We start from the raw sequence: 20,227 nt of genomic DNA on the forward strand, positions 1-20,227 counted from the left end.
CGATGCCAAAAAAAAACGCGGTCTCTTTGGAATTATTCCAACCAAGTGTGACATATGGATATGGAACGATTTTCAAATGATATGGCAAGTGACTGCTGAAATGGTTTCCTGGATATTGGACGACCTCAGTCATTCGAGTGCGCAACATGCAACCTTGATTCGGCGAGAGGTAATCGCAGAAGACCAATGATATGGTCTACTTTTTCCTGCTCATATCCTCGCCAATTCTTGTATTGAGCTTTGGATACCCTGCGATACTAGTGTTCAGGTTTTCCTCGCTTGTTTCACAACCCAGACGAAGAAATAGGCCTACGCTGCCGGAAGATGCAAGGATATCGCCATAACAATCTCAAATCTCGGCCACATGATGCTTGGGGATTTTGGAACTCATTTCTCGGTATGATTTTGATCTTAATGGATCCTACTGAGGAATCTACACAATCACTGAGGGAAATCTATCGCCACATGCCACAATCTTAACTCTGGCCCACAAGAACTGTCACGTCTCATTAGGGGTTGCAACACATCCGGATGGATCATGAGCAATAAACCTGGAAAAGCCACATGGTTCTACGGCGGCGGAGTACTAGCCACCATAAGACAACCCAAGTCTCATACTGCGTCGTCCAATCAGCCTAGCACGACCCACCGGTAACGGTGACTCCCAACAGAATTAGTTGGAGTCCGAGCTTGGCAAACGCACTATTTTTTTCATAGAACATGTTTCATAGAGCCATCAAAGATTCCAAGATAAATGATTCTAGTAGTTCCGATAACCGCTACGTCGTAGTACATTATGGAAGGCCGTATCAAAAGAGGCTGACATGGGCAAAGTCCGATAGAGCCAGTGAAGATTCAACCGGGCGCTTGTTACTCTGATTAGATATGGAGAAATACAAGTATTGCCTCCATTGGCTTGAACGCATTAGAGCTTGTAACAGATAGGAAGATGGACAGGCAAGCAACAATTGGTATGTAGCAAATATCTCTTTATCAACGTAACATATAAACATGGCAACATAGCAATCCGACTTTTCATGGGATCATCGGCCGATCTTCCCTGTCCTCCAATTCCACCGCCGCGTCATCATCCCTCCCTTCTAGGATATCAGACGGCTCTGATTGTCTAGGTACAGTGCGGTCACGCAGCCGGACCGGCCGGCGAGAGATCTTACCAGATACAAACCCAGCCACGTTCTGAATGAGTCGCCACAAGCGGTCTTCCAGTGTTTCGGGAGCAGGGGTGTTCAGGTGCCCACCAAGTGCAGAAAATTGAGATGAACTCGTTGCTGCTAGTGTATGTTCCTCAGCTTCGACCTTGAACTGATACTTCAAGCAATCCTTGACGGTAACCAAGCCAGTGAGTTTACCGCGGTGCTCGACGAGAATAACTCGCGGGCCCATCTTCTTGAAAATTTCCATGACCGTTTCAAGAGGATGACGCGGGTGGACAGTCAGCGGTGTATGGTCGACATATCGCGAGAAATCGACGAAAGAAGCCCCTGCACTCCTTTGGATTTCATCGAATGTATCTGATGTCCTAGAGCTTTGCGAGACAGATGCCCTGCGCGCAACGGCTGCCTCGGCTGCTTCTTTAGTAAACACGCACCGGGCGTTTGGAGCGACCATTCCCTGGTTGCGGGCGCGGTCAATAGCGTATCGGAGCTCGGCTCGTCCGATATATCCGACCAAGATCTTGGAGGTGCGGTCCTCCACGACAGGGAAGCCTTGGAATTTGTTGTCATTTAGGAGATGCTCTGCTTCGCGCACCGGGAAATCCGATGCTGGGAGCGAGAGTGGACCGGTGGTCATTGCATGGGATACAGGTACGTTGAAGACGTGATCCTCCTTGTTGTCTAGGAATGGGAACCCATTGAACCAAATCATTCGATCGGCGATACCGCCACTGCCGAATCGATCGCCAACGGCTTTGGTAATGCCTACCACAATCTATACAAGAACAGTCAATATGAGTAAATGAAATAACGCCACTTGGAATGAAGACTTACCATGGTCGGTAGAATGTAGGTCAGTGCGCCAGTCAACTCGAACATGATGACCGTTACAGAAATAGTCAGATGCATGATTCCACTGAGGGCTGCCGCAGCTCCCAGGAACGCATATGTTCCCGGTGTAATACAAGGAACGTCTGGTTCACATGAAGCGAAGAATGCTGATTGGGGAAACGATTCATGTAATGCTTGTACCATGATCCCAATCATGCGGCCGAATGAAGCCCCGACGGCCATCGAAGGCACGAAGATACCAGCTGGCACCTTGCACCCGTATGAAATAATCACTAAACAAGTGCGCAGAACAGTTGCAATAGCTAGTGACAAGACCATCGGCCATCGATTCGTGGATCTGCAATGAGTTAATAGTGTCCTTACATGTAACGGAGAGATGTATTCATACTCGCATAGTCCGTGATAGTCATGGCCCCCCTCGCATTCGCGGAATAAGATCTCCATCATTGCGGTCATGTTGATCTTTAGAAACATGTTGGGGTAGCACAGTATCGCAGTGAGTCCCGCGAGAACAACTGACTCAGTTATAGGCCACTGTGAGAGATGTTTCTTGCGGAATGCGGCCATTCGAAGGTTCCATTTCATTACAAATGCACCATAAAGTCCACCGAAGATACCAAGGCCAATAAAGAAGATGAACTCGAAAAAGTGCCATGTGCGGTTATATTCCACTTGGAACATGACCAATTGTCCAGTTCGGAAAGGATTGACAGCCTAGCATGGATTAGATATGGTCCAAAATCAATTTAAAATACGGGAAACATACCGCCAACACACTAGTTGCCACCAAGGCACAGAAATAGCTGCGCCAAAGAGTCTTGAGGGGGAAATAGCTTGCCATTTCCTATTGGCGGTATCAGCTTTCATCCTATGAGGTAGTGCGCCATTGAACTCACCTCCAGGGAGAACAGTACGCCTCCAATTGGACTGCCAAAAGCGACAGCCACACCAGCTGCGGCTGAGGCAGTCAAGATTTCTCGTGTTTTCGATGCATTTTGTTTGTATTTACCAAAGAAGCGCGATATCACGTTTCCGGTACACACAGCAAAATGTACACTGGGTCCCTCTTTTCCAACAGACAAACCCGACGCAATAGCTAGTGGAAGGGCAATTGACTTGATTAAAAGAGTCCAGGCACCTAGGAAGCCCTTCATAACGAAGCCAGCAATAATGCATTTGATCTCTGAGATACCAGAGCCGGCAGCATACGGCGCAAATGATTTGACCAAGACTGCGGCGATGGATGAAAGTAGCAACTATCTCCAAAATTAGCCTAGGAATTCATATTTTCAAGTATTAACCTGGCACGCGTCTTACCGCGCCAAAGAAATAGAAAACATAATTTATCAGCCACCATGAGGTCCAATGTTTCCACTCGGGGCAGCCTATCAAGGAAAAGGGTTAGTTTATAAGAATTTTGTACAACCTGCTGAACATACCATTCTCGGCGCCCCAACAGCAGAAAGACTCATTGAGGTAGAATGCGGTGGTACAGTGGCCCAGCTTAATATCAGACAGCCATTCAGTGATGATATTAAGCACAGCTGAATTTAATCCAATTGCCACACCCACAAGTGTAACAACAAGCCATGCCTGGCCTGCATCGTATGACTCGTACACTTTCCGTCTCCAGCCAAATATGCCTTCCTGATCCCAGAATCCAGTGCCACTGCGCCGTTTCGCGCGCCGCCGTGACTGCTCATAAACTGCATCTTGAACCCAGTCTATTGTGGTAAAATCTTCATATCGTTTGACCTCACTGATCTCTTCTGGGATGGCGGGGGCCTCTTGATTGTCGGAATCGGCTCGTGGGTCGTAGGAGGAGCGAATAGAACGATCAGATGGCCTTCGCGAGATGCGCCGCTCTCTTGGAACTGAAAGGGACCTATCAAAGGTCGGGGAGGGGCGTGGAGAGGTCATAACATTGATCGAGGAGGTAGAGTCAGCATAGTCGATTTAGAGTTGACTCGATGATCTGTCCGTGTCCGCAATGGACACCGCACTTCACTGTGAGAAGAGGACCTCTCGAACTCTCGGATTCTCGAATTCGAAGTCAGATGCCCCTGGAGTACTTCTATTCAGCCCCCTATAAGCGATAGTCAGAAGACAGGGGTGAATGAAGCTCTTAAAGGTAGATGATGTGACAAAGCGAAGTCGCCAAGTATCCATGGATCGATAACGGAGAGCCTCCTGAGATAACGCGGCCACGCGTTTTACTCTTCCTCGACTCCACGCTCGCGCCAACTTGCTTTTACAACGGGAATATTTTATCAGTGCACGCTGAAATTGTAATCTGTGTTCTACCAATATTCTATCTCACCAGAATTAGCCACCATGCCCCCCAAGACTGTGGGAGAGCCGGATGAGATCACCGGACAGAGCGCACTTCCGAGTAAGTCCCAAACATTACTTTTACTTTAGATTGACATGCTAACATGTCTGTACAGTTGCTCGAATTAAGAAGATTATCCAGTTGGACGAGGATATCGTACAATGCTCTAACAACGCAACCTTCGTCATCGCAATGGCTACCGTACGCCACACCCTCTACCTTAATACCTCGAACACCGACTAATGCTAGATCTAGGAGATGTTCATTCAATATCTTGCTGAGCAAGGGCATAATGTGGTCAAATCCGAGCGAAAACCGCGCAAGACTGTCCAATACAAAGATCTCGGTTAGTTACGCCTATCCTACGGTTAGCAAGAGGACGGACAGCATTCTAACAGGGAATAGCTTCGGCGGTATCACACACCGACAATCTCGAGTTCCTTTCCGACGTTATCCCTAAGACTACAACCTACAAACAATTCAAGGAGAAGAAGGCGAAAGATGCGGCGAACCAAGGTGCTATGGAGAAGGGCCAGCGTACTCTCAACGGTACCGGTGCACCTCCGACACCAGCAAATGGCACAGCTATGGGAGATGGTACCCCACAAAGAGAAGATTCAAAGATGACATCCCCGTCGGGTCCTCGGCCTATGGTCCCTGTAAGCGCGTTGATTGCTGACCGGACAGTCGAGCCCATTGCAACTCATGACCATGATGTGGAAATGCAAGATTGATTGCGATATATTGTCTCCGTTTTTCTTTGAATCTTGTTATTTGCATAGGAGTTTTCTGAAGGGTTTCATTGGTTTTGGATTTGTATGGTCGCATTGGGTCGGATTAGATATTAACACAAAAGAAAACGAGATAGTATACAATTTACGAGTCAAATTTGAGCAGAAAAATGAATAGTTAATCATTATCAAAGAAAATAACTAAAATATACTCCCATACTCTCATACTCGAATAGTATACTCAGTATACTTGAAGTTGTAGAATGTTTTCTTAGGGAGTGAACGGGAACGGATCAGCCAATGACAGGCCCCGTGATTCCGATCGCTAGCGAAAGCTCTGGCTCCAACTTCAACTTCCGACTTCATCCACTCTCTATCCTCACCTCGCTCTCCACAACTCGCGGCTCAATTCCCCCGTGGTCAATTGCCCTCACAATGTCGCTCTCCTCCGCTTCCAGCACCCTGCTGCGCACCGTCGCTCGGCAGCAGCTGCCCACCTCCCGCGCCGCCGTCACCTCCTGCCAGCAGCGGAGGGGAGTTGCCGATGCGAAGTCGTCCTTCGAATCTCCCTTCGCCAGCGCTAACGAGCGTGGCTCGACCCTGAAGATCCCCAACTTCAGCAAGTACAAGTCCAACAACTCGCCCCGCTCCAACCAGGTCTTCTCCTACTTCATGGCCGGCTCCCTCGGTCTGGCGAGTGCTGTCGGTGCCAAGGCTACTGTCCAGGGTAGGTTTTTGTCAAATCTTCGAAGCAGAAAGAGATAAGAACAGCATTGGCATGGAATAAAGCGATTGAACAAGATTATTGAAGAATCGGGGAAATTCGGACGACCTTGAACAAACGACTGACGTTATCCTTTCTTTCCAGATTTCCTGGTCAACATGTCCGCCTCCGCCGATGTCCTGGCCCAGGCCAAGGTCGAGATCGCTCTCGGTGCTATCCCCGAGGGCAAGAACGTACGTGTTTATTCACACCTCATTCCACAGATTCTAGTCCCCACGATCCCTATCTAACACCCTCTCCAACAGGTCATCATCAAGTGGCGTGGTAAGCCCGTCTTCATCCGTCACCGCACCCAGGCCGAGATCGATGAGGCTCGTGAGTCCAAGTGGGAGGGTCTCCGTGACCCCCAGCCCGATGAGGACCGCGTCCAGCGTCCCGAGTGGCTCGTCATGCTCGGTAAGTGAATATGCGACTCGCGAGCAACCCGCAATTTTCTAACTCTCCTCTCCCCCTATAGGTGTCTGCACCCACTTGGGTTGTGTTCCCATCGGTGAGGCCGGTGACTACGGCGGCTGGTTCTGCCCCTGCCACGGTTCCCACTACGATATCTCCGGCCGTATTCGGAAGGGCCCTGCCCCTCTGAACTTGGAGGTTCCCGCCTACACCTTCCCCGAGGAGGATACCCTGGTTATCGGTTAAGCGTTTGAATACACCCTTTTTTGATCGCCGCCAACAGGCGGATTTCTCATTAGAAGTGTGGATGAGATAAAGATGGAGGGATTGTGTATCCTATCTATCTGTGTATGTGCTTGTGTGTGTTTTTCTTCCCTTTTTTAGACAGAGCGGCCGTGTGTCTTGTCAAGATTAAGAGACCTGTGTTTTAATATGGACAAAAAATGAGCCTCTTTCTTCCTTTGTTCCTATCTTCCTGGATCTTGGTCTTACCCCATGGCAAACACCCGAACTGTTTGGAGATGCTCAAGCCAGGGGTTTGTCTGGCAGTGCAGAGGATTGTCCTATGGTCTCCTTAAGTACATATGTCCTTTATTTAGTGTATCACCTACTCATGTTATTTCCTTTGTTTTAGATCAACGGTTTATGCTTTCTATCGCTTTTTCATCGTCCTAGCTATAAAACTGAGATATAAAAAAAAGATATCTTAAGAAATCATAAGACATCATAAGGCCGCATAAGCGGTCGACTATTCTTGTTTGACATATACTCGCTTTCCAGATGGTCAAGTAGTCATACACTATATTCGATTCCAGAGTTATATCCAACTGCTTATCTATTTTTCTCAATTGTATGTACAAGTATAACCACCCCCGACCAAAAGGGCAAGTTAATATCAAAATAACAAAACCGGACATGAGCCAGAACATGTTGAGTTTTCGCTGACAATGCAATGACATGCTCGAATGAAATGTTTTTTTTTTACCGAGATCTGATCAGGGCGAAGAGTAGGCCCGTCACAGCTGCACCAGCTGCGGCACTCTTGAGAACCGCAGTGGTGAGATCGTATTGGGAGACAGCAATGCTGCGATTACTGAAGAACTCGCCAGTCACCTGCTTCCAGTACTCGAGTGACAGAACTGGAGAAGAAATGTTTGACAGACGGGTCTGGAGAGACTGGGGGGCATCAGCATCGGTCACTGAGACAATGGACCCTGTGATGGGCGCATCTGTCTCCGTCGTAGCAAGCTTTGGCTCAATCAAAAGAGAAGGAGTAGTCTCAAGTGTGTCCTCGGAGGTAGAGTCAATAACCTCGGGGACGATAGAGGTATTCGGCAGCGCCGAGATCGAAACGGCGTTCTCGGCAAACATAGCCCGGTTCAGGACCTTCTCTTTCTCCAACGCTTCAACGACCTTATCCTCGAAGCCCTTGACGAGTCGCTTCCGACGCCACGGCTCCACGAGGATCTGGAAGACAAGGAATAGCAGGACGTTCATGCCCATCAAACCCCAGGTTCCCCATGTCGACATGCGGCGGATCTTGTCGGACCAGACTTGCTCCTCGTGGTATCGCGAGAGGATGCTCTTGCTCAGTTGCGCAGCAGCCTCTTCAGCTTCGCGCTCGCAGGCCGATAGAGCGTGGGAGGTCTCAGTCTCAGCAACCTCGTTTGTGTGGTCGTTGCGGTAGAGGAGGGTGAATCGCTCCAGGTCTGTTGAGGACCAGGCGTGCTTGCGTTGGAGGAGTTCGTTTACTTCGCGTTGGGAGGTTGAGCGGCGGTTAATCGCTTTGGCGTACTCTTCTTTCGCTTTCTTGACGTTCACTCGGGCAGTGCGGAGTCGGCCCTCTGGATAATTTGGTGGGATTAGCGCCCGGGATTTTCGCGGCGGGGTTGAAACGGTGTTATGCTACACATACCGTGGAACTGGATATCGTTCTTCAATGCTTCAATGCTGGAGTATCCAGTCAAGTCGTTCAAACGCTGGCCCGCAACGAACACATTCGATTGCAAATTGTCCATCATTGTGGTGAACTGCTTGGATAATTTTGACCGACGGTTTTCCAAGTACGAGGGCAGGCCTCCTTTCCTCACGCTAGCTGCACTAACATCTTCCTCCTGTGGAACTGACTGTTCCTTATCACTCTGGTTTGTTTGTGGTTGTGCGGTGGTCTGATCGGTCTCTGTAGCAGGAGGGACTGAATCGACAGAACTACCAGCCTCCACACCCGGGATCGGGACCGGGTCGCGCGAAGCGAGCTCCTGCTCGGCGAGTTCTTTCTCCTTTTCCCTGATTAGCCTCTCGGTATCAGCGGAGAACTTTTCTCGGTCACTATAGGCCAAATATGTGCTCGGCGATCGGCGGAATTGGCATTGTATGCAGGCGGAGAAGCTCCGCGGAGTCGGTCTGTTGACGGAGAATGCAGGGCGGAAGTGCGCTCGCACTGGGGAGGAGGTGGTTGTGAATTGGAGGCTTGATCGGAGTGATTGCCTAAGCAGTTGTGGCATAGACTGCATGGCCAAAACAAGGGCCACAGGTTTGTGGCAGGAAGTGGTGGTGGTGCGAAGAGAGTACGGGTGAGGGTCATCTCGGGACGGAACTTGGCCTCGGATAGTCTTATCAGATTGTTGAGGGTCATTGTAGCAAGTTTCTACGAATATAACCTTCAGATGTTCTATTCTTTACTATATATGTGGCCAATGCCATTCAATATTCTGACTTATTCCCCATGTAGTCATACATAGAAAATCCGTCTGCACGGATTATGCTTTTTATCCGCCAGCGTATAGGTACATCCATCTAAAAGAACGTCTGAAAGAACATCCAAAAACAAACAAATTGGAGTGTTCTTACATAGAAAGTCCCAAATATACCTATTTTGTCAAGAACAGAGGCTGTATAGGTGGCCGACTATTCTTGTTTGCAGTGAAACGATCCTGATTTCTTCTCACTTCCTCGAACTGGTCTGCCACCAACATACAAAGTACATAGCTCCGACTCAAAAACACATATGTACGTTGTATACGAATACCATATCTTAATTACAAGTAGCTTTATTATATACTTTGTGAAACAGCCTGAGACTAAAAAGCACAACTCCCATGCCCTCTGAACAACGACCTACTTGGATGTCGAGATTTCATGCTTTCCGACCATCCATAGGTCTCTAAACCGACTCCCTACCTCCTTACTCAATTTCATCGGCGAGCCCTCTTCCACAAGCTTGCCTTCGTCCATAACCAAAACCTTGTCAAAATCCATAACCATGTCGAGTCCATGGCTGACCATAACAACAGTGTATCCTGCAAATTCGCACCTTATAATGTCCTGCATGGTGTTCTGTGTCTCGATATCTACACCACGGTTGACCTCGTCAAGAATAATGATACCAGTATCACCTGGTACCTGAGTTGCGGAAGGAAGCGACTTGATGTAAGCATCCCCGATCTCGGCATCTAGACAGTGGGCCCGAACTCGCCGGCGTAGGACCGCTCTTGCCAGACTAAACAACTGCTTCTGGCCATGGCTAAGCCCATCGGCACTTAGCCCGGTCATGAGACCCCCACGATCAGACACCAAGGACCATAAACCTGCCATCTCGAGCACCGCCTGGCACTCCTCCTCGTTCGCGGTGTCGAATGGATCGAGATTTTTTCGGAAGGAAGTGCCGTCGGGGAACAATGTTGAATCCTGGGGTACTGCGATAATGCGCCGGCGCAATGTAGAGCGGTCAATCGTCAGGAGTGAAACATCGTCAATGGTGAGCTCGCCGGTGCATGAAGCAAGTGGGTCTAAAAGGCGTAGCAGGAGGAGAATGATGGAGGATTTACCACTATTTAAAATAGATGTGAGCTTTGAGCACTAGGATACACTGATGTAAAGATCTACTCAATGGTCTGTTCAGACTTACCTTCCTGTTCTTCCGCATATTGCTACTTTCTGCCCCGCTTCAATCGTGAATGTGAGGTCTCGAAGTGCAAGAGTGTCCGAGTTCCCGGTTGACTCTGCACCACCGTATGCTGCAGACATATTTTTGACTTCGATCCTACCACGTAATGGCCATGTAGTGGGGGGCTGGTTAGTCTCGCCAGGTAGATCTTCCGGAACAGTCTTGTCACTAAAAGACTTCAAGCGGGAGACAGCCCCAATTGAAGTCTCCAGCAACGTGTACATCTGCACCAGACTAGCCAAAGTTTTGCCAAGTGTCATAATTGACACCAAACTCGCACCAGTAAAACCAGTGCTGGGACGAAGTTGGGTAATAAGAGTGACCACTAGCAATGCAATAATCGCTACGATCATGTCGAGTACGAATGCCAGCCATCGCTGTATCATGCTCAACTGATAGGCAGGGCGTTGCGAGGTATCTAAATGGTCATTGTTTACAGAGACGGAGTTCTCTATCCAACCAAAAGCTCGCAGAGTGGCTGCGCCTTTGATCGTATCCAAAAAGTGTGTACTAGAGCCAATAAATATTAGTAAAGGATGCGACACAATACAGTGGTAGGAGAGAAATACTAGAGCGGGCTCTTTGCCTCTAGATCCAAGAGCCGAAGCTGGCGAGATGTGCGAAGATAGAATCTCTGGACTCCGTAAAGAATTGATAGAATGAAGGGATATGTGATAACAATATAAGGAGATGATGTTGCAACTACTGCTGCTCCTCCTACTGCGATCCATGTTTGTAGGGACGTGTTGATCAAAGCCTGTGGAAGCTCCCCATCAATAAATGTCATATCCTGGGAGAAAAGGTTGGTGATTGTGCCCGTGTCTGTCTGAGAGAAGAAACTCAGCGGTGCAGAAATAACTGTTCGCAGAGCTTTCTCGTGTAGACGTGATCCAGAGTTGCGAATAATCAATAGCATGCCGATGGCCGCCTCGCTAAGTATTGTAGCTAAGGCCAGACATTGGAAAAGACCGTATATACCAATGTAGAAAGACTTCGATCGATTGAAAGAATCGGTACTCCAATAACTTAACCAGATTGCAGGGAAGTTAGAAAGAAATCCACAAAGAATACCAATCAAGACGAAGCTGGTGAGCCAAAAAGCACCAATGCTACGGCAGTAGTATGCGAAGACGGAAAAGTCACCCAGGTTTCTGCTCGATTTGCTACCATTGGTTTCAGCAATGGATACTTCACTTTCAGTAGTGCTAGCTTGAATAGACTCCATTTGAATCTCAATATCAGACTGGGGTATCCTGGGTGTTGTTGTTGGATGAGATATACTGTTGTCGTCAGCCTGGAATCCGAGGCTATGGACATATCCGTGATTCGCAACAAGATCCTCAAAACGACCTTGCTCCACGACGGTGCCGTCAGTTCCTAGTGCAACAATATAGTCGGCTGATGGAAGATGCCGGATAGCGTTTGTGCAAAGTATCACGACTGTCTCTCTTTGCTTGAGGATTCCTGAAGGACCAAAAACATTATTGAAAATGTGTTCTTCTGTGGTTGCATCCAGTCCTCCAAGTGCATCATCGAGAATAAGCAAATCGCATTGCAGATACAACGCTCTAGCAAGTGAGATTCGCTGTTTCTGCCCACCACTAAGGGCGAGTCCATCACTGCCGATCATGGTTTGATCTCCTTTAGGAAGAAGGGGTAGGTCCTGGGCGAGCAGTGTTGCTTCAATAACGTTGGCATATCTTTTCTCATCAAAGGTTGAGAAGCCTATGATAGTGTCCATAATACTTTCGTTAGGAAGAAAGGGAACTTGATCGCAATATCCAACCCTGTGATATTTTGTTCGTATGAAGATTTCTCCACGCGCAATCGGAGTTTCTCCAAGTAATGCTTTGCAGAATGTCGACTTCCCAGAGGCAACCGGGCCAATAATCATATTCAAGCCCTGGGACATGGAAATATTGATGTTCTTCAGAGTCAAGGTATCCTTTTCCCACCCAAAGTCTGCGTCCTTGATTTCTACAATCGATGGCAAGTTCTCACTCGAATGCTCTTTCTCAGATGTATCTGTTCTCACAATCTGGCGACAGTCGTGCCTAGGTTCTTTCTCGAGGAACAGCTGTACTCGTGATAGGCATGAGAATGCCGCAAGCAGCTGGGGAACAACTTGGAATAGCTGTGATAGTGGCCCTGAGAGAAGCTGGAGATAGGAGAGTGAAGTAAAAATAGTCGTAACATCCACTTCTCGAGATGTGAGAGCAAATGCAAAGACAGGGCCCAGGAGAACTGGTGTGAAACCAATTCCGACAGAGCCCACCAGAAAAGCACGAAACTTGCCCCCGGCCTTTAACTCTTCAAGACGCAGCTTTTGGATTGAATCTTCAACAGGTGCGGTGAGCCCGGATATCTTTAAATGCTTCATATTCCCAATGACATTCGCTGTATGACCGATCCGCTTTTGAATCCCTTTCATCCAAGCCATTTGTCTTGGGCCAATGAAATGCATTAGAATACTTGAGGAAACGATGCAAATAAGGACGACCACCATGGGAGCCACAAACGCTGCGCCAAGCTGGCGCTGGAGTAGCCAGCACACAATAGCTACCTGGACGGGGTTTGCCCAGAACTCGTGAAGCTGCATGAGACCCATCCTAATTCTTTCGACATCGACGCTCATAAGCGTAACAGCCGCCGAGTCATCTGCAGCCGAAATCTGTGCCTTAATCGTCTTGTTATATATCGCAGAAACCAAAAGTGCTCGTGTCATAAACAAGGCTCGTTCATGTAGATACCAGTAAAGAGCAGTAGCAATTGGCATTCCTGTGTAGACCAGTATGGTAGCACCGATTAAACCGTAACCCTTATTGGTAGTCAAGTAGGTGTTGGGCTCCTCGAGAAAGTTCAAAATAGCATCAATAAGCAAAGGTTGACACAGTGTCAATCCAACCAGGGCGATGCGAGGAGCCACCGGCAACAAAATTGGGACTGCTAATGCGCGAGTAAGTGCTTTTGTCAAGCCATTGGTATCTCCGTGGAAGCCAGTGTCCTTGATATACAAAGATGCTTTGAGGGCTTCCACAGACACACTCTTGTCAAGTGGAAATAGATCTGATAAGCTCAGAACTTTTTTGTATCCTGACAAGAAGAGAGGAGTGAGCCAGAAGAAGCTGGCTAGTCCATACAATCCGGTGGTTTCTTCGGGGCTATGTGTTTTCCGGTCCCATATTAGCGATCCCTGGTGGTGCAGTGATTGTAATAAGACTAGAACAGCCTTCCAGGCGATGGCCGCAGTGAAGAGTTTCACATAGGTAAACTCGTTGTAGCTCCGAGCCAGCAGCCAGAGAGATCGCACTTGTGCAATATCAAAGAGGACAGTCAGGGAGAGAAATGCGCTAAGCAAGATAGAGGGCCGGGGCGAGCGAGAATGCTCTAAGGAACTCAGGACAGATATACTTATTGCCGTGAGAAAGCTAAGCACGTCGGCTGTAATGGACAAGTCACGCAGTTTGGATGGTTCAATGCTGCTGATAATAAGGAGAACAAGGCGCAAGACTGCGTAAATTACTGTTGCTGCCTTTATAGTTGCCAAACATATTAGCCAGGATGCTTCGAAATGGATCCAGCAGGGGTCGAGGGAAGACACACAAGCTTAGTAAATCGAAATGTTGCGCCGCGCACTGTTACCGGTCTTCGAGCGAGGTAAATGCCTCTAGGAACTGATAATGCAATAAATAAAGCGGATGGCAGTATCGAGAGAATTATTTTCTCAAACTTCAGAGTAAAGTCGAAGTTTCCGCGGCAACCTTTGACTGTAGGGCCAAAGGAAACGTCGTCCACGCATCCTGACAAATCCATGCCAGGCAAAGGATCAAGTTCGATGGCGGGCTCTTTGGTCAGAAGAGGGTACCAGTACAAAATGCCAAGCACAATAATTCAAAGGTGTTCTACCACTCAATGTCAACACGACGAGGTAAATGGAGTTCTTATTGTTTATGTTTTGACAGTTTATTTATCTGGCTAAACAATGTGACCTTCTGTAAGCTGGTGGTGATTCGTGGGAGATAACAGTGCGTGCGTATACCCCTGCGAATTTGCGGTGTTAAGTGAAGCCTCCATGGTCAAAGCAGCATCTGAGCATCCCATACTAACAAATATGTACGAAGAACTCCGTGGCTAACTAGATTAATGGAAGCTAGTGCATTTTTTGGCATTTGAAAATGGTAATTCATTCTGCCAGGTAGACTATCATGATACCCTCTAAGGTAGCTGCTAGTTTGGATATTATACCAGCGACCTTGCTACTACCAAAATCCGCTCGGACATAAAGCCCATTTTAGGCCTAGTACTCTTCGGTCCTGGTTTTCATTCGTTTTAAAACAGGATATCACCCAAATATAACTAATCCAAGCGTGATGCCCAGGTGTCGAAGCTACTGAAGGCATATCCTACTGGATAGCTGCAAATGAGGGATCAAACAAAAGCAAGTCGAGCTATTAAAAAGCCCTCAAAACTGCATAGTCTCACTCCGCCACACCAAGCCTAAGAGTCGGCAGCTGGACAGCAAACAAAAGGAAACCCTCCTCACTTTTTTTGCGATGATACCAGTAAATTCAAGGCTTCCACAGAAAGCACTGCTGTTCAAGCTCACAGCCCTAGAAGCTGATATCCGAAATCCGGTACGAATCTAATCTGCAGTGTGAGCCAAATTACCCAGAGAAGTATCCAGGATAATCCGCATTTTATTGCCCAGTAATTTATGATTCGATGTGACCTCTCCTAAAGTCGGGTGCTCAAGGACATCTTCGAAGCTAGCGACTTCTGATTCCGATTCAAATTCCAGAGTCGATGTTCACCAAATAGACAGAAGGTCGCGTGGATCTGAGGCTCTCACAATGGAGGCAGGTTGGATATGGTTGAGCTACGTGCGGTCTTCGCTAACTTCTGCACATAGCTCTACGCACATGGATTTCGCAACACTTTATAGATCATCTCCTTACAACATCTCCACTTTGCAGCAAACCTAATTGCACCCAATGTCTCTCTTTATTGCCAAGTAAAAGATCAGAGTGCCAGCAGTGGCTCCTATTCTCAAGAGCCAACCATCCGCAGACCAGACAGAAGAAACATGGCAAAAGCAACATGCATCCCTTCGGACGAGCTTTTCGCCGGAATAGCTAGAAATCGAAGGCCGAAAGGCGAACTTTCAGAAATCAAACTCTTCGCTATTGTTTACGCGGTAGAAAAGGACAAACAACTCACCCAAATTGCACACAAATTCAAAATCAATAAGAGTACCGTAAGTTAGCGAAGAAAAAAGAAAAAAGAAAAAAGAAAAAGAGACAAGAGTTGTCCTACAAAATCGCCCTACCAAAATCAAGTCCATAGGCATATCAAAACAAGAAACATCTGAGGTAAAAGATAAGTAGGAATGAGGCACCCTACTTCATCCCTATAGGGGATGAGTGCTACGCTTAGTGTCCAAGCTTAGCCATGCTAACCATCTCCAGATGTCAAGGCTTAATACTAGGTAGCTAGGAAGAGCTAGTATAGTCAGGCAGCACTTCTAGAGATACCAGGAAGTCAGCCATGTATGGCGTTACACTTTCGGCTCTAGAACAAGCGATATATCGATCGTCGAGAATTATTTATATCTAGGACTTGTCAAACCAAAGGCCCAGTTAGTGCTCAACGCCTTCAAGGCTAGGATAAAAAGTATTGGGTAGTATCGTGGCACGCATCGAGAACCTTATAATGAACATACAACCGAAGGAGAAGAGACACAACCAGAAATCAGTGAGCAAAATCAAAAATTCAGAATTACATAGAACATTCCTTCGTGAAAATCATAGCATAAGGATGCAGCTGTCAAAAAGTGCGTTTACAAGAACAGCAAAGCGGAAGAGGTATGGATAGTACAATGAGGTCGGAATCAAAGTGACCGATGAGACAATGGCGAGCCGAGGACGCCACCCACGAGCACAGCCAACGAGTCCAGTCTCATTCTCAATCCTGACTCTGCATCTTATTGTCACCCTTCACAGCCTCGGCATAAGTCGGTGGAGGGGGGGCGCTGCTGCTCCCAGCATTCTCACTGCCTTCGGTGTGGTTTTGTTGTTTGTTCGCCGGGCCAGGCGCCTGCTGGCTGTGAGTGTCGACTGTGCCATATCCACGCTGGGGAGGGTGTTGCTGTTGGTGTGAGACATAGTAGTAGGTAACGTTTCCGTTCTCCAGATCGCGGCGCCGACTCCCGCCACCGGGGATGGGCTCGTAGGCTACGTCGTCGTCGTTGGGGTCCGGATACTTCAGGATGATGTACCATGCATGGATGAGACCTGGGAAGAAGCAGAGTAGAGTGAGGGTTATGTTGATGAGCGAGTCTGCACTGCAGAACCCGGCCTTGATCCAGACTGTTGACGCAGGAGTTTGGTTAGCATTGTGGGACTACCGAATGTAGGGGTGTTGGTTTGATTTGGGCTTACCTGCAATAGGTGGGAAGAAGACGGCGAGTACCGCTAGGAAAATGTCGGAGCTGCACATGGCTCACGGTGTGTCTGAGATCTGACAGAAATTATGAGTTGTCTCTAGTATACTAGAAATTTGCGGGAATGGTTTATGCAGAGGTTTTCCACAGTTTAGACGAGTCGCAGATTGTCTGACGGCAGCCTGCGCAGCCCTGTCCAGATCAGATGATGTCAGTGGTCACATGACTTTCTATAATTTGCCAGAGCCCTACATGGTACATTACACATTGTATATTGTATGGCTTTCTACCTACATATATACTTTAATATATTCAAAGTAAGGTAAACGTGTATATACTGATTTGATGATCTATAAAGAGTAAAAAACAGACTTGTCAGATGTCCACCGAAGCGGGGGGGTTGGTAGCTTCGACCAACACGTAGTATTCTTGTAAGTAGCTGGTACATGCGATTACCCGGTACCTGCAGCTTGTGATCAGGTACCCTGTACTCGGTATGCTCTACTGATTGCAACTCAACCCCTCGCATTCGCAACCGATAGCTCACATACAACGTTGAAATTTGCTATATCTATTGCCCAAATTTTGTGCAGGAAGTAAGGAAACTCGGAAAATAATCTCAAGCTCCTGGATAATATTCTAGTATTCCCGAGTTTTTCCAGACGGCAAGAGGTGATAGCGATCGTCTAGCCTTAGCCGCTAACGGGCTAGGGAGAGGGACAGAAATTAATAGGAATTACCATTTTGCCAATCATAACTGACTTTGATATTGTCATTGTTGTATTTTGTACGAAGTATGATAATATACGGAGTACTCCGTACTCCGTCGAAAGTTCCCAATTGAATATTTTGATACCCGAAAGACCCCGGAGAATAAAAGCGAAAACAAAAGGGTAAACGCGGAACACCTGGGGCACAACCTTCCCCACCCCCTTTTATCATATTTATTGTCTCTCTATAACTCCCGCCCAGGGCTATATGTATAGGTAACAAGATTGAGTTTAGCGTACTTGTATAGCCGATTTGTGCCTGATGTGTTTCATAATATGCCCTTTTTCACCAAGCCCCTGTTATCCACAAGCCCAGACCATCTTGAAGGCCCAATCTCGTCTTTCCAATCTTAGAAACTTCGTCTTGTCATCTTCACTTCCCTTCCCTCTTTTTGAATTCTGTCGAATTCAGAGCGCCTACGGGGCTCAGTTGACCTTTCCTTCCGGGCACTGAGAACCCGAGTCACTCTTTTACCTCGCTTTGACGCGTTCTTTTTTGTAACTTGAGCTTCGACCCGGGGTCGACCATTTTGTTCAGTTCTCTCATTCGAATATCCGTACGATCAGCATCACACCTGGGACATTCTCGATCGCAATTGACACATTCCGCGATATAACCCGAAGGGATCCAGTTATAAGGCCAGACCGCCAGTATTGGCTAACATGTCCAACTCTTGCTTTCCCCTCAAGGGATCAACTGTCTGTCCTGCCTGGAGTAGCTCGTCCATTTCAACCAGTGCCAGTTTATATACGAACTTGTGAGTGGAAACGCGCCCAATTGGGCATGAAAAAAAATCGTTAGCTGACAGTACACTGCTAGCCCTTTCCTAAGAAACGTATCGAATGTGACGGATTTCGATAATTCATTAAAGGACTATGTCCGTGGCTCATATATCTCGACAAAGTATGTGCTAGCACCAATAGATCGGGAGAAGAGTCACTAACAGGCGCTCTCAGATATGATGACTTACTGGGGTGTCAAGGCCTCAATTCAAGCGCGCCCAGCAATTACTATGCCCAGTATACACTCAGTGTTTTGTGCAGCAGTGTTGTGCAAAGCTCCATATCCGACTGCAAACTTTCCACAAACGACTCGCTACCAATTTGCGTCGACACATGTGCCTTTTGGGCCCGGAGTGAGCAGGAGACCATGGCAAATACAGACTTATGCGTCAAGAGCGACAAAGACTACACGGACCTAATCTACGCCGAATTAACCATCTGCGAGAAACCATCCGACGCTCTCTCCGGCGATTGTGTTAAAGGAGCTGCGAATGAGCCTGAAAACTGTGGCTTTGCGACAAATACCATTGGTCTCTGCACCTTTTGTGCGAACGGCACCGATAGCTGCTGCACGAAATCCAACGCCACAAGTCGCTGTGACGGCGTCGCAGTACCAACATTTACTCTACCACCTCTAACGCCCTCACCTTCCGCCACTGGACATTCTAGCCATGGCTTGTCGGGCGGTGCAATTGCTGGAACCGTAATTGGCGCCGTTGTAGGAGCCTGCATTCTAGCTGCTCTCCTCGCCTTTCTTTGCATTTCCACGCGCCGCCGTCGTAGGAAGCAGAACGAAGCTTCTCTCAATCAACCAAATCCACAAAGGAAGGGTGGATCGCCATCGATGCAGCAGCCCCCAAGCCCAACGTCATACAACTTGATCCCAGGAGGCCGAGTCACACGAATGTCTGCTCTGCGCGAAATGCCCAGTTCTTCATCACCTGCCTATTCGCGTACCTCTGCAGCGATGTACGGCGGCGGAGCCAAGTACAGCGACGGGTCAGACTCAGAAGGCATGGGCGCTAGTCCAGGAGCTATGTCCAAGAGAATCCCACCAGTGACAGGGAAACGTCATGGCTCACTCTCGAGCAACTCAATTCTGGCTGGACTAGATAGCGACAGCTCGCCTCTCTCCGGCCCGACGAACCAATACTCTTCCCCCGAAGCAGTAACCAGTGGTCGATCTGAGCAGCTGTCATATTTCCGCGACTACTACTCCCAAGATGAGATTCATCCTGGTGACAAGGTTGCCGTCCTTTGGGCCTACTCGCCACGAGCGGGCGACGAATTCGAACTTGATCGAGGTGAGATGTTGAGGGTGATTGGCATTTGGGACGATGGTTGGGCGACAGGTGTACGACTCCCCGAACGGGCTGAGGACCAAGACATAAATTATCGCGAACAGCGCGACAGTGGTGTCTCAAGTGGCTCGCGTATGCATGGTGCCTCGTCGCCCATGCCATCGGGCGAGATCAAGGCCTTCCCCTTGGTATGTATCTGTCTACCGCAGCACTGGAACAAGATCATCGACGGTGGCCAGGAAGACGAGGAAGTTTGAGCACGGTTCTCAATTCTCAGTTTTCATGCAAAATTACGTCTTGACGACAGCGTGTTGATTCTTCTGTTCCGTCTTCCGGTGCTTTTTACCTGGCTGGCCATCCCCCTCCCCTCGAACGATCTCAACGATCGGCTCAATGCTTATTTCATACTCGTATTCGATATACCCCCCCCATTTTATGACGGTCATCTCGTCTTTTCCTTGTTTTGACTTATTTTGATTTATCTTCTTCCACTTGATCTGTGTGAACCCGGTCGCTGGCGGATCGGACTCGGTGTGCCCTCTACGCCTAGAGAGCACACCCCCAGTCTTCTTACGTACTACACATCGGTTTGTCACTTGAGACCACTTCTATACTGCGATAGGATGAGCGCCGCCGAAGGTTGATCAGATATCGGACATATATAGTGCACGCTTTAATGTATGTACATAATTAGATCAATTTTATCCAAAGCACCTTAATT

At 48.0% G+C, this 20,227-nt stretch overlaps 7 protein-coding genes across 7 annotated transcripts; 3 read left to right on the forward strand and 4 right to left on the reverse strand.

Moving 5' to 3' along the window:
- Positions 1–1,035: 1,035 nt before the first annotated feature.
- N7479_010294 (chloride channel protein) lies at positions 1,036–3,947 on the reverse strand (the record flags this gene model as incomplete). Its single annotated transcript, XM_057257985.1, has 7 exons — positions 1,036–1,950; positions 2,010–2,364; positions 2,416–2,741; positions 2,794–2,871; positions 2,924–3,283; positions 3,345–3,412; positions 3,467–3,947. The coding sequence occupies 7 exons, from the start codon at positions 3,945–3,947 to the stop codon at positions 1,036–1,038; spliced, it is 2,583 nt and encodes an 860-aa protein (XP_057105443.1).
- A 414-nt stretch (positions 3,948–4,361) lies between these two features.
- On the forward strand, positions 4,362–5,093 carry N7479_010295 (histone-fold domain-containing protein; the record flags this gene model as incomplete). Its single annotated transcript, XM_057257986.1, has 4 exons — positions 4,362–4,419; positions 4,475–4,560; positions 4,615–4,705; positions 4,765–5,093. The coding sequence occupies 4 exons, from the start codon at positions 4,362–4,364 to the stop codon at positions 5,091–5,093; spliced, it is 564 nt and encodes a 187-aa protein (XP_057105444.1).
- Positions 5,094–5,390: 297 nt separating this feature from the next.
- On the forward strand, positions 5,391–6,513 carry rip1 (ubiquinol--cytochrome-c reductase catalytic subunit RIP1; the record flags this gene model as incomplete). Its single annotated transcript, XM_057257987.1, has 4 exons — positions 5,391–5,817; positions 5,959–6,047; positions 6,120–6,270; positions 6,332–6,513. 4 exons carry the CDS (start codon positions 5,391–5,393, stop codon positions 6,511–6,513), a joined length of 849 nt encoding a protein of 282 aa, XP_057105445.1.
- A 735-nt stretch (positions 6,514–7,248) lies between these two features.
- Positions 7,249–8,912, reverse strand: she9 (putative mitochondrion biogenesis protein (She9); the record flags this gene model as incomplete). The annotated part of the gene is made up of 2 exons (XM_057257988.1): positions 7,249–8,111; positions 8,183–8,912. Coding segments are annotated over 2 exons (1,593 nt in total), but the record flags the coding sequence as incomplete, so codon positions are not given.
- Positions 8,913–9,384: 472 nt separating this feature from the next.
- N7479_010298 (uncharacterized protein) lies at positions 9,385–14,026 on the reverse strand (the record flags this gene model as incomplete). The annotated part of the gene is made up of 4 exons (XM_057257989.1): positions 9,385–10,096; positions 10,175–10,723; positions 10,783–13,745; positions 13,817–14,026. 4 exons carry the CDS (start codon positions 14,024–14,026, stop codon positions 9,385–9,387), a joined length of 4,434 nt encoding a protein of 1,477 aa, XP_057105447.1.
- A 2,148-nt stretch (positions 14,027–16,174) lies between these two features.
- On the reverse strand, positions 16,175–16,708 carry N7479_010299 (putative stress response RCI peptide; the record flags this gene model as incomplete). Its single annotated transcript, XM_057257990.1, has 2 exons — positions 16,175–16,578; positions 16,651–16,708. The coding sequence occupies 2 exons, from the start codon at positions 16,706–16,708 to the stop codon at positions 16,175–16,177; spliced, it is 462 nt and encodes a 153-aa protein (XP_057105448.1).
- Positions 16,709–18,085: 1,377 nt separating this feature from the next.
- Positions 18,086–19,763, forward strand: N7479_010300 (SH3 domain protein; the record flags this gene model as incomplete). Its single annotated transcript, XM_057257991.1, has 3 exons — positions 18,086–18,180; positions 18,243–18,326; positions 18,380–19,763. 3 exons carry the CDS (start codon positions 18,086–18,088, stop codon positions 19,761–19,763), a joined length of 1,563 nt encoding a protein of 520 aa, XP_057105449.1.
- Between the last annotated feature and the right edge of the window lie 464 nt (positions 19,764–20,227).

The sequence above is a fragment of the Penicillium vulpinum genome, assembly GCF_028829585.1.
Source record: "Penicillium vulpinum strain IBT 29486 chromosome Unknown utg000004l_segment0_segment0, whole genome shotgun sequence".
Lineage (NCBI taxonomy): Eukaryota > Fungi > Ascomycota > Eurotiomycetes > Eurotiales > Aspergillaceae > Penicillium > Penicillium vulpinum.